Genomic DNA, 19,130 nt, shown 5'->3' on the forward strand with positions numbered 1-19,130 from the left:
GTACCAATCTGAGGTCTAGCACATTTGTTTCTCTATCTCTAGTCGATAAAACAGATATTTAAAAGAAATATACTGTAGAACATTGCTTACTGTGGCTGGCAAGAGGAAGTATTTTCTTTCGATTCACAAAATAGGCCAATAAATTGAAGGGATACATTACTTTATTTTGAAAGCTTTACAACACAGTTTGAAAGACATCATTACTTGATGTCACTCAGACGTGATCAAGGTCAGGGCTAGAGGAACCGTTCTTCTCAGGTTACTCAGAAGTCTATAGATGCCTGTGGTATTGGGCTCCTGATGAGAACAATTAAGGGCTTATGTTACTATCTCATCTATATGTGGGTATGGTAAAACTGCATTAATGGGAATGATTCACAGCCACAATCAATATGTGGCTGATACTAACAGGCCAGTTGCTCTCTCGGATAAAGTACAACAGGATCAGACTGAGGGATGCTGGGAAGAGTGATGACTGTGCTGGCTTAGTCAGGGTCCTGACTACAAGCAGCACCACCTGCTCTGTCCAGAACCTTCACATATAATAAGCAGGGAGTGAGAAGGCACATCAATATACCAACACTTACATATGTACCAAAATACACATTATAAAATTGCTCTGGTTCTGGATGCTGATTGGTCAATAGATGAAGTTAATGCACTTCCAGGTTCTTTTTGCAGCCTAAAAAAGAACTGCTTTTAATGGACACTTTGCTCAAATTGAGTTGAAAATGCCCTGTTTGTGGGGTTGAAACACCCTGATTCCTACAGATTATTGGAGATTTGGTCTTCTTTAAATTTTCATCAGGATTACTGGATAAGGACAAAATGATTTGACAGTTACCACACTCTTCCACCAAGGCACTTGCAAGTTCCCGGACATTTCTGGGGGGGAATGATCCTAGCCCTCACCCTCTGATCCAACAGGTCCCAGACGTGCTCAATGAGACTGAGGTCCGGGCTCTTCACTGACCATGGCAGAACACTGACATTCCTGTCTTGCAGGAAATCATGCACAGAATGAGCAGTATGGCTGGTGGCATTGTCATGCTGGAGAGTCATGTCAGGATGAGCCTGCAGGAAGGGTACCACATGTCTTCCCAGTAACACACAGCATTGAGATTGCCTGCAATGACATCAAGCTCAGTCCGATGATGCTGTGACACACCGCCCCAGACCATGACGGACCCTCCACCTGAAAATTGGTCCTGCTCCAGAGTACAGGTCTCGGTGTAACGCTCATTCCTTCGACGATGAACGCGAGTCCGACCATCACCCCTGGTGACACAAAACTATGTCTCGTCAGTGAAGAGCACTTTTTGCCAGTCCTGTCTGGTCCAGCGAAGGTGGGTTTGTGCCCATAGGTGACATTGTTGCTGGTGATGTCTGGTAAGGACCTGCCTTACAACAGGCTTACAAGCCCTTAGTCCAGCCTCTCTCAGCCTATTGCAGACAGTCTGAACACTGATGGAGGCATTGTGCATTCCTGGTGTAACTCAGGCAGTTGTTGTTGCCATCCTGTACCTGTCCCGCAGGTGTGATATTCGGATGTACCTGTCCTGTGCAGGTGTTGTTACACGTGGTCTGCCACTGTGAGGATGATCAGCTGTCCTTCCTGTCTCCCTGTACCACTGTCTTAGGCGTCTCACAGTACGGACATTGCAATTTATTGCCCTGACCACATCTGCAGTCCTCATGCCTCCATGCAGCATGCCTAAGGCACATTCACGCAGATGTGCAGGGACCCTGGGCATTTTCTTTTGGTGTTTTTCAGAGTCAGTAGAAAGGTCTCTTTAGTGTCCTAAGTTTTTATAACTGTGACCTTAATTGCCTATCGTCTGTAAGCTGTTAGTGTCTTAACGACCGTTCCACAGGTGCATGTTCATTAATTGTTTATGGTTCATTGAACAAGCATGGAAAACATTGTTTAAACCCTTTAGAGTAAAGATCTGAAAGGTTATTTGTATTTTTCAAAATTATCTTTAAAATACATTGTCCTGAAAAAGGGACGTTTCTTTTTTTTTGCTGAGTTTATTAAGGTTTGTACAAGATCTGCTGTTGTAAGGATTGTTTATTAATATCTGATATAATTACGATCACTTCTCTCTCCGTGCTTATGGGAGAACAGTTGGTAGGAAAGCTTGAAGGTGTTAATGGTAATTAATTAACAGCAGTTGAGGCGCGAGCTGTGTACACGCATCATAAACATCGTACCTTTTAATGCAAAAATATATTCCTCTTCTGTCATCCTGCATTCTGTTTGTTCATCTCTCTCCATGTTTGTTTGTTCGTCTTTCTCACTATCAGTCTCAACTTCAGCCAAGTGGAGCATGCATGCACAGATATTTGCATACCATGATATAAACAATATAGAAACATAGTATCTATACTACAACATTAAGAACTGTCCTCATGCTTTGACTACACAAACAGATATTTCCCAATGTGTAGACAATAATTTCAGTCTAGAAACTTCATTAAGACTGAAGTAGCAGACTCTAACACTGACCTGGAACAAAGACCCGGTGAGCCAGGTGTTGGAATCCTATTAGCTAGAAAGCTACTGATATGTCTCACAAACGTATTGTCACCAGGACTTACACTCTAAAATTAGCGTTCTATTGGATGTGTAGTGTTGTGTGGCTTCCAGGAACAGGGTTGGGAACCACTGTCATACAGGCCTATTGCACCAAGTTAAAGCTTGTTTTGCAGATACTTCAGATATCCCTTTATTATAACTTTAATTAACATCAACACACATCAACACGTTATTTAATGCTTAAAAGATTATTAAAACTGCAGTACTGCTTATATCCACCATTACAAGCTGATGCTCAAAAGCACATAAAAATGCATTTGCTGTGGTGTGATGTCAAGGTAATTTAAGCTATACAGTGTACCAACTGTGCAAAAATACACAATATCCTAACAGTTATGACTCAGAACACCTGTTCACCATATCGCTACGCAGCAACCATAGCGGATTGTTATTTTTGTTGCATCAAAACATACTAGCATTGGAGAACACACATCCTATAGTCTACATCAGTTTTATAGATGAGAATATTAAGAGAATGAGAATATATTTGATAGTTTACAGTGTTTTTTAAAGCACTCTAAAATAATTGATGAGAACAAAACAGACTCAAGGATCATTAAACATATATATATATATATATATATATATTTTTTTTTTTTTTTTTTTTTTTCAGAAGACATTTCATAATGGTTTATGCTCAGTGTCCTATTTAGATATGTGGGCTTACAAAGCCTGACAAAGACTTGAGGTCAAAAACACATTTTAAGGATGGTATTTACAGTTACATTGTTGTTGTTGACCATTATGATGATGGTATTTATGATGATGCTGTTTTTCTTTGAACATTGTCAAAACATCCAAACAAATGTGTAATTTTACAACTTTACAATTTTAAAAGATTTTTGAAATGGTCCTATATATGAAAGATTCAGAATAAATGGATGGATGAGTGAAAATATAAATAAAGTATCCCTTCTTACAAATAAGTTGTCAACATGTAATAACCTGCCTAACTTGACTGCAAAAACCATCTCCACAAATTATGTCAAAGCATTTATAATTCTGACAGTAATAGTGTGTCGAAACAAAGGATCAGATAATGGAATTAAACATGATAGATCAATACCTATTTTATTTTCATTCCAACACTAAATCAGTCGTTATAAATTATTACAACACCTCAATTTTTCTCTCAATAAAAAGCTCACCAGTCAACAGTTTGGCATGTAACCAGTTGTCTTGTGTTAGCTTCCATAAATTCTCATCTATAGACAAAGAAGTCTCTGTCAGTCACTGAACAAGTATACTTTTCACAGTAATTAAAAAACTGTTTTAGTGACATACTGTATTTGGATAAGGCTTGTTCACGTTCCCACTCTTTTTTAGAGATTATTTTCCAGGACTTTTCCAGGACATTTTCAATAATGGCGGGATTAAAAGACTGCGCCCTAAAGTAATACATTCCTCTCTCCAGAAGTCTTTAAAAGATGTACAGTGTATGACACTTATCTATGAAATCAGCTCTTTAATATGAGCTATTGAGCTCTTAGACACTGACAAATTGATTACAGAAAAATACACACACAGCTTCTAATGTTAAACTTTTTATAAGTATCACGAGGGTTGTTCGCCTGTTTAAATAAATTATTCAAGGCTGTTGTTTTTTGTAGATTATTATTACTATTATTATTACAATATGTGTTTATGATTGTGTTTGTTTATTTATTATACTTAATAGTATACATGTTTTAGGTGATATACAACCAGGGGTGTCTGCAGGATTTCATATTAGGGTATGCACTGATACCTGACAAAGACTTGGCTTGCTCACCAATGAGAACATTTTTGCAAAAACAACACCAAAACGATTAATTCGGGTGACTGTGAGAGAAGCCTATATTTAAAAAAAAATTGAGTATAGTGTAGCATTCATGTAACATTAATATAACTACTGGCTAAAGTATTTCTCAAAGACTTAACAGACCCTTCAGACCAAATTTGTTCTTGCGCTAAAAAAAGTAAGACACAGCAGAACGGTACACCTGAGCAGGGAAGTTAGCGGAAGTTATTACTCCACCCCCTGAGAAACATCATTAACAACAGCCAACCAATGTGGTTTGAACGATGGATGAGGAACATAGTTACTACGGTTTTGGGAAACAGTTGTGACTAGCTGGTTACAGTGGGTGGTCAAACAGAATAAGCTTTCTACCACTGCAATCACCGTGTGATTGAGTCATTAGCAGCTCTAAACCACTAAGGGGTGCTATAACCATAGAATTTCAACAGGCTAGAGCTGAATGCATCAAAGCTTTTTTCTTCCAACATTAAGCTTGTATGGCCAACCACAATAAAAGAGAAGAAAAAGAGGAAGAAGAAGAACAACAACAAACTTAAAAACAAAACTGTTTTCTTCTGGCAAAACATTGCAATGGAGATGCTTGATAAAGACATTCCGGCAGCATTCAGTGTTCTCGAGGACGAGTTATTTGTTTGCATTTATTAATTCACATTTCATTAAAGAGAATGATCACTTGTGAGTATTTTTAAACATATGCACAAATGTTATGAGCGAGCATAATTAGGCAGCTTGTTCAAAATATCCAAAAACTGTCAAGACTCTAAACCTGTACTTTCTTTTAATGTGCCGTATTTTATATTTTTAAACAGGATTATAAAATATTAATTAATTAATATATATGTATTTTGCTGATAAACTGATAATTTTGCAGTGGTCTCTTAATTTTTTCCAGAGCTGTATTATTTATGTAGAATACGAGTCATTGTGAAAGAGAAATGTGAGGTGCTGACTGAGTGTATGACGTGTGTAACAATGAACAAGAAATAAATATAGACAATATTCTTTCAAATTTAATAATCGATGCATCAAAATGTCATTGTCAGATTGATGCATCGCAATGCATTTTACACTCCTAACAACTGTTTCAATATAATCAGAAAAAAAAAATTATTAGCAAACAAGTTAAAAAATTTACTACAAGTTAACAAGGCTAGCTCGCTGCTTACCAGTTAACATTTACTGCGAACATTCGAGCAAAACATAATCTAGCTCCAGCATACACCACCAAGAAACATGATCTGAGGAGTGTTCAATAGCAATGGGGCATATATTGCGTTTCCAAAATATAATAGGTCACAAGTCCAAAACTTTGTGTCCCTGAACGCTGGTGGTGTTTGTTCTCGGCATCGAAAGACATGTACAGGGAATGCACATTCATTTACACTTCATATCTTACATACCTGACTTAATAAACTCCATAAACTAAGCAGATCTTACCTGTATTTTGATTGGCCATGAAAAGTTGCTGACGTACACATGGAAAGTGATGTTGGGATTTGCAAGAAAGGAGAATTTCTCACAAGAGAAGCTGTCTCTGTACTCTTTGATGTTAGTCTTGGACACAATGGGGAATTCCTCCCCTGAGATCGTACCCGCTGAAGGGACACAAAATACAGCATCAGCAAACTGTATGTCAGCCAACAACAATGCATGAATACAAGACCCTTTGCATGTTTTACTGTTGTCAGTGAAATATTAGATATGGCATAACATTCTTATCAACCCTCTAACAATCAGTTTCATATGCTCACAGCATAGTAATATAAATTTTGCCACCATTAGCAGTTTTATTTGGAGGCCAGCAGGACCAAAAGTTGAAGTATTGGAAACACCTCAGAAATTCTAAGAGCTTCTTGTTGCCCTGCAAAAGGGTTTGGAGAAATTTATAAGTTGATAATGAATGTATGGTCTGTCATAATAAAGCAATTTCCAACCACAAAGCATATTGGTCAGTCTATATTTATGTTTCCCAGTTGACCCATACAGAGGATACTCCATTAAGTATGACAGAAAGAAAAACGTCACGGTTACTTTCGTAACCTCCGTTCCCTGATGGAGGGAATGAGACATTGTGTCGATGTAGTGACACTAGGGGTCACTCTTGAGAGCCCCAAACACCTCTGCAATGAGAATTGTTGAGTGGAATTTGCATGCCACTCCCCCTGACATACGGGTATAAAAGGAGCTGGTATGCAACCACTTATTCAAGTTTTGTGCTGAGGAGCCGAGACCAGGTCCCGGCCATTTCAGCGGGTAGTTCAGCGTTGTGGCAAGAGGGACACAACGTCTCATTCCCTCCATCAGGGAACAGAGGTTACGAAAGTAACCATGATGTTCCTGATACCTCCGCAGGGCGAGCAGTACTGCCAACAACTCTAGGCAGTTGATGTCCCAGGAGCTGGCAGCTGTGTGCCTGCTGCATACGGCGCCCCAGCCCATCTTGGAGGCATCTGTTGTAACCACGACGTGCCTGGAGACCTGCTCTAGGGGAACCCCTGCCCGTAGAAATGCAAGGTCGGTCCAAGGGCCGAAGAGGCGGCGACAGATCGGCATGATGGTCACGCGATGTGTCCCGTGGCACCATGCCCATCTCGGGACTCGAGTTTGAAGCCAGTGCTGAAGCGGTCTCATATGCATCAACCCGAGCGGTGTGGCTGCCGCTGAGGATGCCATATGCCCCAGAAGCCTCTTAAAAAGTTTCAGTGGAACCACTGTACACCGTCTGAACGCCTTCAGACTTCCGACTGTGTGCGCTCGTTCATGTGGCGCGCTGTCATCGAGACTGAGTCCAACTCCAAACCGAGAAAAGAGATGCTCTGAACCGGGGAGAGCTTGCTCTTTTCTCAATTGACCCAAAGCCCCGGTTGGCTGAGGTGCCGGAGCATGAGGTCCCTGTGTGCGTACAGCAACTCTCGAGAGTGAGCTAGGATTAGCCAGTCATCGAGATAGTTGAGGATGCGGATGCCCACTTCCCTTAGTGGGGGAAGGGCTGCCTCTGCGACCTTCACGAAGACAGGCCGAAGGGGAGGACCTTGTACTGGTACACCTGGCCTTCGAAGGCAAACCGCAGGAAGGGTCTGTGCTGAGGTAAGACAGAGACGTGGAAGTACGCGTCCTTCAGGTCTACTGCCACGAACCAATCTTGATGCCGGACGCTCGCTAGAATGCGTTTTTGCGTCAGTACTTGCAGGCCCAGGATTGGTCGCAACCCACCGCCTTTCTTCGGTACAATGAAGTAAGGGCTGTAGAACCCTTTCTTCTTCTCGGCTGGAGGGACAGGCTCTATCACTGAACCTGGGCAGGTGCCTGGCGAACTGAATCGCGTAGCCGAGTCGGATGGTCCGGGTCAGCCATCGTGACGGGTTGGAAAGCGCTAGCCATGCGCCCAAATCCGGGTGAGGGGGACCAAGGGAATGATCACGTCAGTGGAGCCTCGCGGCAGGGCAGAGCTTGAGGTGCCACGTTGAGGCTGAGTCCAGGGACATCAAAGCACTTACCTGGCTCCTGCTGCCCACCATAAGATTGGCCGAGGAGGGGGGAGGAGGAATCTTGTCCCCATAGTCCACCGGAACCAATCCTGTGTGGCCGTGTTTGTGCCACAGCTGGGACGGTGGACGGTGGTCATGACGACAGCCGTGCGCACCGGATATGTGACCCAGGAGACGAGGGAACCATTCTTTTGTCAGGCTTTTGGGTGCCGCAGCCTCCTGGGCATGTGGCAACAAAAGATTCTCCTCCCGGCCCTCCACCGGGGGATGGAGTGGTCTGTCGACCAGCCCCAGAGAAGCGGGTCTCCTCGCCCCTGGGTTGCCTCTCGGGGGGGGGCTTCGAAGCCTTCCTCCGGTTCTTAGTGGCCGGCTGCGAGACGGGTGGCATCTGCTTCCTGCGGAGGGCTCCACGCCGGAGCCAGGCCATGGGGACGGGCTGCAGCGGAGCCAGTGTTGTTGCTGCAGGAGGACATCCTTGGTGACGAGCAGACAGGGTGTGGGGTCTTAAGCCGCACCGGGGCAGGATATGTTGTAAGGCCTCCGTCTGCTTCTTCACCGCCGAGAACAGCTGGGCAAAGTCCTCGAGGGCGTCGCCAAACAGGCCAACCTGGGAAATGGGGACGTCAAGGAACCGTGCCTCGACCAAGTTGAGCCAAAGGTGACGCTCCTGGATCACCAAGGTGGACATCGCCTGCCCGAGAGATTGTGCCATGACCTTCGTCGCCCGGAGAGTGAGGTCAGTCACCGAGTGCAGTTCCTGCATCAATCCTGGGTCAGAACTACCCTCATGCAGTTCTTTTAGTGCCTTGGCTTGGTGTACTTGCAGGAGAGCCATGGCGTGTAGGGTGGAGGCGGCTTGTCCAGCGGCACCGCAGGCCACAGTCCTCAGGGATGATGTAAACCTACAGGCCCTGGAAGAGAGCTTCGGGCGCCCACGCCAGATGGCGGGCAGTTAAAGGTGCCTCCCACGATCTTGTCAGCTCCTCATGCATTTCCGGGAAGAAAGGAATGGGGGAGGGGCATGGCCGTGGGTGGTGCCCCGAGCCCAGGAAACAATCGTCGAGCCTCGAGGGTTCAGGGGAGAGTGGAGGGTTCCACTCTAGCCCTATGCTCGCGGCCGCCCAGGAAAGCATGTCCATCATTTCCGCGTCGGCGTGAAACTGGGCGACCGTTCCCGAAGGAGGAAGCCCAGCCGAAGCCTCTGCATCAGACTGGACGAGCCCGCTCTCCAATGCTGCGCTCGATAACTCATCGTCTTCCCAAACTCCGAACTAGAAGTCGAACTCGCACTGAGATGAGCCGGCGGCCTTGTGCGAGAGCCCGATCGGGGCAAGCGAGCGTGCTGGGGAATGGGAGGTCCATGGGGGGATACCCGGCGGAGGTGGTCCCATTGATGTCCCCAAATCGCCCCCAGTGCTAACCAACGCGGCCTCAAACCCGTAGGTAGAAGGACCGGTGCAGGGAGCCGCTGGGGTGGCTTGCTTTGTTACGAAAGCAAGCCGCGACCACAACGTTGCCATGGTCATGTTCTCACAATGAGGACATGACTCATCCACGAACGATGTCTCTGTGTGGGCAGTGCCCAGACACGTAAGACAGAGATCGTGGCTGTCAAAAGCGGAGAGATAACGACCGCAACCAGGAATAACACACAAACGGAAAGGCATCTTTAAAAAGATGTTCCATGTGTGCCTCTATTTTTGTGAATGAAAATATACTCTTTTAGAAGCACCCAGGGGCATTCTCTGCACTCCACGGGTGCAGAGGGGGAGAAGCTGCTGAAATGCGCTGAAAATCCAGCAGTTTTGAGGTGCATCTTTGGAGGGAATTGAATTCAGTGCACTGAATACAACCGCTCGGCTCCGAAGAGAAAATCTGAATGAGTGGTTGCATACCAGCTCCTTTTATACCCGTATGTCCGGGGGAGTGGCATGCAAATTCTACTCGCCAATTCTCATTGGCCTTTTTTCAAAAAAGCAGAGGTGTTTGGGGCTCCCTAGAGTGAGCCCTAGTGTCACTACATCGACACAACATCGAGTGAGTGACAGATAGGGAACTGCAAAATTCATTCACAATGTAAAATTGAATTTTCCAATAACCTTTAACCACTCTTTAAAAAAAACAAAAAAAATATTGAGCTAATTTCGCTCTCATGAAAACGGAATTTAAGCTCAAACATTATCTAAAGTACCATTCTAATGACCATAAGGAGAAGGTTAAAGTAACATTGGGGAGTCTGGTTTATCTAAACCTACAGGACACATACTGTATCTACTTGCCCTGAAGGTTTATTTAAAAAGGAACTATATATATATATATATATATATATATATATATATATATATATATATATATATATATATATATATATATATATATATATATATATATATATGTATATATATATATTATTATTATTATTATTATTAAATTGTTTTTTTTTTTTTTTTCACTTAAGATATGGCCCTGGCACAGGTAAATGTTTATCTTAATTGAAATCACCAAACATCTCATGAATGCCCTGACAAACTGATTCAAATAGCTGCTCTATATTTTGCTCAGCTAGAACAATTTAAAAATAAATTTCTCTCTGTTAGAATTTTTTGTTTTCTTTCCTTTTTATCTGAAATATGACATGAAATACAATAACACAACATGAAATAAAAAGAACTAGCACAACACCTGTTGAGCCAATAGTCCATGTTATGTTGATGTTGAGGTTGTTTGACGCACTAATTGACATATCAAGGTTCTTGTTGGTCTGAAAAATAAATAGCATGATCATATAGTGTAAAAACATTCAAAGAGCTGGAATAGTGTTTACAGTATTTTTTAAAAGTATTTTTTACTGTAAACAATAATGTAACAATTTACAATAATAATTTAACAGAAATTATAACCTAATGCCTCAAAAGATCAGTTAATTCTCATTTCAAAAAGTTTACTTAAATATGCTTAACTCTGCTAAGTATAAAATCAGTTCAATTAATGCCAAAGTAAATGCATTTGCTTTGCATTTAACAAAAAATATCTTTTACACTTTTTGTTTAGTTTAGGTATTAAAAGTTCATATTTCACATACATTTTAATTAAATTCTTCACACTTGTGTTGAATTCATAATATGCACAAGATTTTAACATTACTCAATTCAATTTAATGTATGTTTGTCATACAATTTAAATGCATAAATTACTTTTTCTTTTAAGTGCACTATACACATTACATTTATTCTGCAGGTTGTTTTAAATAAAAATTACACTTTCTTTTATTCCAACACAAAATGTTATTTACAGTATGTGCCCTCTGTACATATTTACAGACTTTCAAATATTTACTTCAGATGTTATATAATACAAACCATTGTTACATTATTTTAAATATAAACTAGATGGACAAACTTTAGGTTGGCTTGAAAAGGCCTCGTTTACTGATAGATAGAATGCTTAGGTAGGCATTACTAACATGTTTTAGCATGTTGCTAGCATGTTTTAGTACTAAGCTAGGCATTGTTAGCATGTTTCATTTTAGCATGTTGCTAGCACGTGTTAGCAATTAGCTAAGCATTGCTGGAATGTTGTAGCATGTAGCTAGCATGTTCTAGCACTTATCTAAGCATAGCTAGCATGTTTTAGCATATTCCTAGCATGTTGCTAGCATGTATTAGCACTTAGCAAGGCATGGTTGGCATGTTTAAGCGTGTTGCTAGCATGTTTTAACACTTAGCTAGGCATTGCTAACATGTTTTAGCATGTTGCTAGTATGTTTAAGCACTTAGCTAGGCATTGCTGGAATGTTGTTAACATGTTGTTAGCATGTATTAGCACTTAATTAGGCATTGCTAGCATGATTTAACATGTTGCTAGCAAGTTTTATGACTTAGCTAGGCATGTTTTAGCACTTAGCTAAGCATTGCTAGCATGTTTAGCATGTTGCTAGCATGTTTTAGCACTTAGCTAGGCATGTTGCTTAGAATTGCCAACATGTTGCTAGGTGTTGCTAATTTGTTTTGCTAGTATATCTATCACGGATTTGGTGCCTGTAGCTTGAAAGCTTGGGCAGTAATTATAGTCAGAAATTTTGAATGGGAGTCAATGGGAAATTGGGCTTGTTCGGAAGTCCGCAAAGGGAAAACTGTAATTCCGATGTTAGAGAAGATATAGCACTCTATTTGAAATCAGTCGGAGGTCTGTGCAAAGTTTGGTGCATATAGCTTGAAAGCTCTAAGAGGAGTTTTTCAAGACAACCAAATTATAGTTTGCTGTACTGAGACAGGGACATTTTTTAGTGAACACACTTCAATTCAAAACTGAAGTGATTGTGGACACAGAATGCAAACTCACTGACCTCTTCTGGAGTCGCCATGAAGTTAATGGCTGTGTAGTGCTGATCATCCTCCTGAAGCAGACTAAAGGTGAACTGGTAGTCTATCAAAAGATTATCTAGTGAGGTAGAAACAAAAAGCAAAAACTGTAATCATATTTACATGTGTCAAACTGTTTAAACATAAGATCAGGAGGAATGTTTAGCTGTTGAAAGTGATTAATTGACAAAAGATTTGCTTGGAAAAACCACTTCATGTTCATACAATGTTGATGTCACTACATCATTGCAATGATTTTGACTTGTTATTTTACAAAGTCAAATACAAAGTCTTTTTGGGAGAGAAGCAGTAGTGATACGACTTTTTGACAGTTCACATCTGCAAGAGCAAATACAAAGACAAGGTCACCTTGTCTGATTCAATTTTGAAGAGGGCATATCATTATATAGCAAGAGACAGAGGATGGCTGAGGATTGATTTGATTGTCCAGTGAGTCACAATTTATATCAGCTGAGGCAAGAAAACACAGAGCTGTCATTGATTCCATTGCACAAAAAGATGAAAAAGCAATAGCTGGATACTATTTTTTCGGGATGCATATTTGTATAAGTTTATACTCAATGCCCTCAAAAAGGTAAATAAATAAATAATTTTTGCTATTTTTTTCTGACACAGGTGCTGCTTTTTGTTATTAGGGTTTAATTAACTAACAATGTCAACAGACTATCTTAACTTAAACCTGGCCGTACAGCATAAACCCTAAGGGTGTATTTACACTTGGCCACTTCATACGTTTCTACTGATCTGATTGCTATCCGATTGAATAAGCACATTTCATTTACACTTGTCCACATCAGTGTGTTTCCGCCAAACAGATATAAATCCGATCTTCAATTTCCACGCTATATGCAAATAAAACTGAGTTTATGTGTGTGCGCGCTGTGTATTTTTCCCTTCGGGGCTTGTCATATTTAAGATGCGTCATGTGCATTAGTTGTGTTTATTGTCAGAGTTTAGTTTCAGTTTCGTCAGCGATCTGCATTAAATAAAAAAATTATGCCTCCTGTGCATAGATATTCATACGTAGATACCTTATTAGCAGCTGTTCATATGGACCGCGATACTATTTCCACACAAAAGCAGTTTATGCAGCGGTCTGAGCAAGGAGCTCGGTCTGAAGCATCTTCTTCATTCACTTGCAATAAAGCTCATTCAAACAACTCTCCTTGTTGACCGTTCAAGATGGCTTCGCAGTTGACATATCCAAACCAGCCGAATGAGGCATCAACCCTAAACCTCAGCCCTTGAACGAGCAGCCGTAATCAAACAAAATTACTCGGAGTGCCTTAGACTTCTAGACTGATCCAACAAATTCTACACAGTTCCAGGTTTTCCAGACCTTGTTCACAAGTGCTGATGTTTATCAGTGCATATATGTGTGTGTGCTAAAAAATTAATTACTATAAACCATAGCAGATTGGGAAATGTTCACATAAAGTGAGCGAAACTAAAGGATATTAAATGTAACAAATAGCCGTGTTCATTCAGCAACCAGAGAGATGGCAAAATTACTGCAGATGAGATCAAAGCTGCCGTCTCTGGTTTATCTCTTCCTCTGACCACTCTATACCCTCCCTCGTCACACACATGGAGAGATTATTGCTGGTTCTCTCCTTCTTTTTCTCTCCTTCTTGCCCCAGGTGTACAGCAAAGCTATGTTTATCCCATAAGGGTCTTCAAGTAAACTTCAGAGAGTTTTTCCATCCCAGGAAATAGACAAATAAGACCAGAAAATTCAAAAGGGAGATAAAAAAGGCAGTTTTGGGGTGTTGAATAAGTGTAGTGTATGGTGCTTGAGAGTACACTCAAAGCTATTTACTGCCCACACTTAGACTTCCTGCTGTGATCATATTCATACTTTTGAGTGTGCATGTGTTTGTTGGCTTGTGTACATCCATGACTTAAATTGTGTGTGTGTGTATATATATAAATTACATATATAAAAAAAACATAAATTACAATACGCTGAAATATTTTCACTATTTCCAACATATTTGCTTTCACTCTGTTATAAAACAAGCCAATTAATTGCATGAATTCAAACAGTAAATTTAATTTTCCCTCGAGAGAAATCGAAGAACACTTCTAATGTTGTTATTTCGTGGTGATTTTATCCAGCATTATCGTATGAAAACATGTGCTACTACTCTTTTAATAAAGAATGAAGCTGCTTCACATTGAATTTATGAGCTTATTAACCTGTTTTAAACTCTTGAACATTTCAGCCATCTTCTTATAAAACAAAGTGTACATAAGAAGCTACCAGAAGATATTCTGATTGCAATTGACAACATCATATTCTTGATGTGCTCTGTTCATAAAATCCACCCTTTACTTCAACTGCAGTCCCGAATAACAGCCTCAACAACCCAAAATATGTTTTCCTTTAAACAACCATGCAAACACATTTCATTTTCAGGTTAAGAGGTTTGAAATGAAGCAATAACACACCTTGGCAAATGGGATCTAAGCATTTTTGTTAATGTCTTCCTCCATAAACGTTATTATCCTCAATTTTGGAACACCTTGCTGGCAGTAATAAGAACAGAAGAGGTAGGGACATCTGAAGTCATATTATTTTAAAAGCAGGAAAGAAAATGGCATACTGCTCTTAAATAGGCCGATATTAAATATATGCAGGTTCACATGGGCCTTTCAATGTAATGAGCTGAAAACAAGCACCAAATTATAATTGAAATCACTTTTTAAAGACACATACAGTGTTTGTGCACTGCACAGAACTGGCACAGAACTATACAAATTCATACAGAAGAGATCATGATGACAATTGTTTTGTCATAAGAACAACATGCAATGAATGAAGTTAAGCAAATCCTCATATTTTATAACACTGTCTTGATTGGAGAAGATATCTACATCCAGGGGCAAAAGCCACTATAATTGTCTTTAGAAAATGAGGCAAGTCTTTCGTTCCAAATAAAGTGCCTTTGTGTGCAAGTACAAAGCATCCTGTCTAAAAGTATTCAGCCATCTAGGCAGAATGCCTGATTAGTTCTTGATGAGGGGCCTGAGGATGTCTGGTGTCTGACCGGCTGGTGAGACACTGAACTGGGTATTTTTGTCATGTCTAACATAGTTGTTATGGCTTTGATATGAGCAGGGGGAAGTTGCCTCTTAGTGTAACGGGTATAAACTCAGAGCTCTCTCATTAGGAAGAGAGAGTGTTGAATCTGATACAGAATGAGGGGCACTGTTAATGACATAAAATCACTTACTGAGTGCAGACTTCTTTCTGGTGTTGTCCTATTGAAACAGGGGGTTTGTGTTGGAAGTACTGAAGGGCGTATTCCTTCTTTTTTAAAAACAGACTCTAGTTGTCACAGTCATGAACCATGACAATTATGGTCCATTGTCCATTATGGTACTATAATCAAAATTATATTAGGAGGAGGGATGTTTTCATTCTAGAGTGGACAAAATTCAGGGGAAAATTCACTAAACAGTTGTGCCATTTTTTTACGTGTTCTTTCAGCGTGAAACCCTGCGTCTTATTCACTAACCACCCGCAATCTAGTTTAACCAGGCGCAATCAGCACTGAAATTCCATTGCGTCTTGAGTATTTAAATTAAGTCATTGTCATTCCTTTTGCAAACACACCTCCTTTCTAGGTAAATTAGACTTAAACTTGTAATAGTTTGCACTTAATTCACAAAAATTGCCTTCTGCAATTTAGATTGCGCTATAAACGCCAATGAAAACAGGTGGAAAAATTATTTTATTTAAATTAGGGGCACTTTTTTGTGACTGCACAAAGCGCAGCACGCGTGCGCAACATCTTATCCAATTTCCATGAGAGCGGTAATTCTAAGTGCAATTTTCATGCCAGCGCAAAGCAAAAAAGAAAGTAATTTTCAATTCTTCTAATTAACTGTATATAGTCCATTTACATTACCAACTTCTTATTAATGTGCTGTCTTTGTTTAAATCATTGGTGCTTGAGGGAATGGACTATATACAAACCTCTTCACTGGAAAAGAGGCTGTGGAGTTCTCTTTACTGACTGACTTTGATACGATATGGTAAATATAACCCCTGGTTTGACAAGGACAATGGTTCGATGACAGTCTTGACTGCATAATATTCATCATCATCATCATTATACTGTATTTTTATGGCAATATGACCCTGATGATACTGGAGGTCACACATACTAATAAACAGCTATCCATTGTGTTGGTGGAGGAGGCATTCAATTATCAACTGCTCTGGTGAGCTGCATTATCGGCATCATTAGTATTATCATGTTTGATGGCATTTGAGTTTAGCCTTGCGATAACAGACATTAGTGCATTCAAAGCTGGCAGAATGAGCCCGTTACAAAGATGAAGCATAAACATCAATCCCACTCAGTGGGTAAATGTCACTGATGTTCCCTGAGACTTGCTTCAATCCAACTAGCCTTTCTTCATGTCTTTAATTGGTCAAATTAGCAAGTGTGTCCGCCCCCCATATTTGGAGCAGGACAGCTGAATCACTGCACACTTGTGATGAAATCTGCACTGACAGAGCAAAGGGAGCAGTGCAAGTAAAAGATAAAAACTGGAAGCTCAAGACTGTGAGGTGCTGCTTGTGGTTGCTGTGTGTGTGTGTGTGTGTGTGTGTGGGGCGAGTTTGGGTGGTTTACAAGGACATTTATTTAGGTTACAAACTGGTAATTACAAGGGTATTATGCTATACATGTGGTTTATGAGGACATTTCTAGTGTCCCCATAATTCAAATTGCTTAAAAACATACTAAACAATGTTTTTTTGAAAATGTAAAAATGCAGAAAGTTTTTTGTGAGGGTTAGGTTTAGGGGTAGGGTTAGGGTTAGAGGATAGAATCTATAGTTCATACAGTATAATCATTATGTCTATGGAGCTTCCTCATAAGGATAGCCGCACCAGCATGTGTATGTGTGAGTGTGTGTGTGTGTGTGTGTGAGAGAGAGAGATAGGGAGAGAGAGAAAGAGAAAGAGAGAGAGAAATTTATGTTTAGTACACCATACAAGGAGAACAAAATGAAGAAGAACAGTGGCTTTGATCTGAACTGAGAGTAATATAATCATAGATAGCAGTACACACAGAGGTTATTTTAAACTACCATGACTGACATCAGATGTCTTGTACAAATTCAGACATGGCTCACCATTAAAAGCAAGTCTACTTTTTTTAATGGCAACTTCTGTAAATCCTGACCCTGAACTTAGCGCTTCATTAATAATGTCAATAAAACAATGAGCAACATGTGTTACAGTGATTTCACTACATGTAATGGAAAACACTGGAAAAGTGTAAGTGCTTTGGGTGGCTTATTGCTTTTACACAATGGCAGAAACAGCAACAGCAACATGATAAAAGGCACAGATCACACACAGTTCAATAAATAGCACAACAGTCTGGTTCTCGAAGTAAAAATCCAATTAATTTTCTCCATAGGTGAAATGATTTTAAACAATAACTTAATAACTTAAACGATAACCCTTTAAATACAGACCTACCATCTGAATAGTATGTTTGATGATATGTGCTTCTGTTGAAGACATCACCCCATGTAATTGCATCTGAATTAAATAAATAAATAAAAATCATGTTTAACAGTGGCATTCCTGTTTAAGTGTTACATTACCCATGATCCTACGGAAAGAGATCCACCAATCAGAGAATCGTGGCCAACAAACCGTGGCAAACACACTACCATGACAAATTACACAATCTCAAACTACTTATATATCTGCATATACCTGAATATTTTGCAATAAATGTAATATATATATATATATATATTGTTAATAAATACTGACAACACATTACAATAAAGTTATATTTGTTATACTTTTACAGCATTTATTAATCTTGGTTAATGTTAATTTCAACATATACTAATATATTGTTAAAATCAAAAGATGTATATGTTAATATTAGTTAATGCATTATGAACTAACATAAACTAACAATGAACAATTGTATTTTTGTAAACTAATATAACCAAAGACTAATAAATGCTGTAATAAAATATATTGTTCAAGATATCGTTCATGATACCTATGTAACACATTACCTAATATTAACAAATGGAACCTTATTGTAAAGTGCTCCCTAAATTATCCTATTCACAGCAAACAGGAGTCTGATTTGCTCAAAAAATGCTTCGCAAACCCCTTACACGTGCTTTTGAAGTAACATGTTACCAGCTTTCTTCTATGTATATTACTGAACCAGCTTGATTAATCATAGCATTGAGAATCTTTTTGCCATAATGGCCCAGACACATTTTCAAGGTCTTATCAACTAACAGATAGAACAAAGGACGTGTTTAGAAGCCAGATAGCAGATAAGAACAGAATGTATTACCTAGTGATGAATTTGCATCCATTAAAACAAATAAAGAGGCTGTCTAGATATGCTGTGCTTATTTGAGACTGTAATCAAATGGATTTTGTCTAGCCCAGGAGCTTGATTTTAAAACTATTCAATTGGCATCAGAAGGCCGTTCACATAAGTCTGGTCTGGGACGAGATTTCTGGGACATCGGAAACTGCTTCTGACAAGACTAATGATTTAGAACAGCCATTTCATTTCTCCTTGAGTACAGACTTAGTTTAATTTCCTGCTGTCTCGAGAGGTTTGTATGGACTTCAAAGTCACATCATCCTCCTAAAGATGATGATTCTTGTCTGTGACTGTGTGATTTCCTTTATGTCTCTTTCTATCTAGTGAGGAAGTTATGACCGTCCTGTACTTGTGTCAATCACTGTTACCGAACAAATCTGAATACAGATAGAGCTGTAAGGCTGCCATCTAGTGCCCAGAAATTAAACAAAGAATGCAATGTGTCTGTGTGTTTTTGTGTGATTT

General features: G+C 40.0%; 1 protein-coding gene across 2 annotated transcripts in view; it reads right to left on the reverse strand.

Moving 5' to 3' along the window:
* The window catches only part of atrnl1a (attractin-like 1a), a 398,015-nt gene that overhangs the window by 164,309 nt on the left and 214,576 nt on the right, over nucleotides 1-19,130 (reverse strand). For both annotated transcript variants that reach the window (XR_007892410.1, XM_051648603.1), the window contains exons 23-25: nucleotides 12,234-12,328; nucleotides 10,571-10,649; nucleotides 5,838-5,995 (exon numbers count right to left, since the gene is read on the reverse strand). Coding sequence is in view for 1 of the 2 variants with exons in the window: in XM_051648603.1 (XP_051504563.1) it covers nucleotides 5,838-5,995; nucleotides 10,571-10,649; nucleotides 12,234-12,328 (332 nt within the window). In the remaining variant the exon portion in view is untranslated. The remainder of the gene's footprint in view (nucleotides 1-5,837; nucleotides 5,996-10,570; nucleotides 10,650-12,233; nucleotides 12,329-19,130) is intronic.

The sequence above is a fragment of the Myxocyprinus asiaticus genome, chromosome 21 (assembly GCF_019703515.2).
Source record: "Myxocyprinus asiaticus isolate MX2 ecotype Aquarium Trade chromosome 21, UBuf_Myxa_2, whole genome shotgun sequence".
Classification (NCBI taxonomy): domain Eukaryota; kingdom Metazoa; phylum Chordata; class Actinopteri; order Cypriniformes; family Catostomidae; genus Myxocyprinus; species Myxocyprinus asiaticus.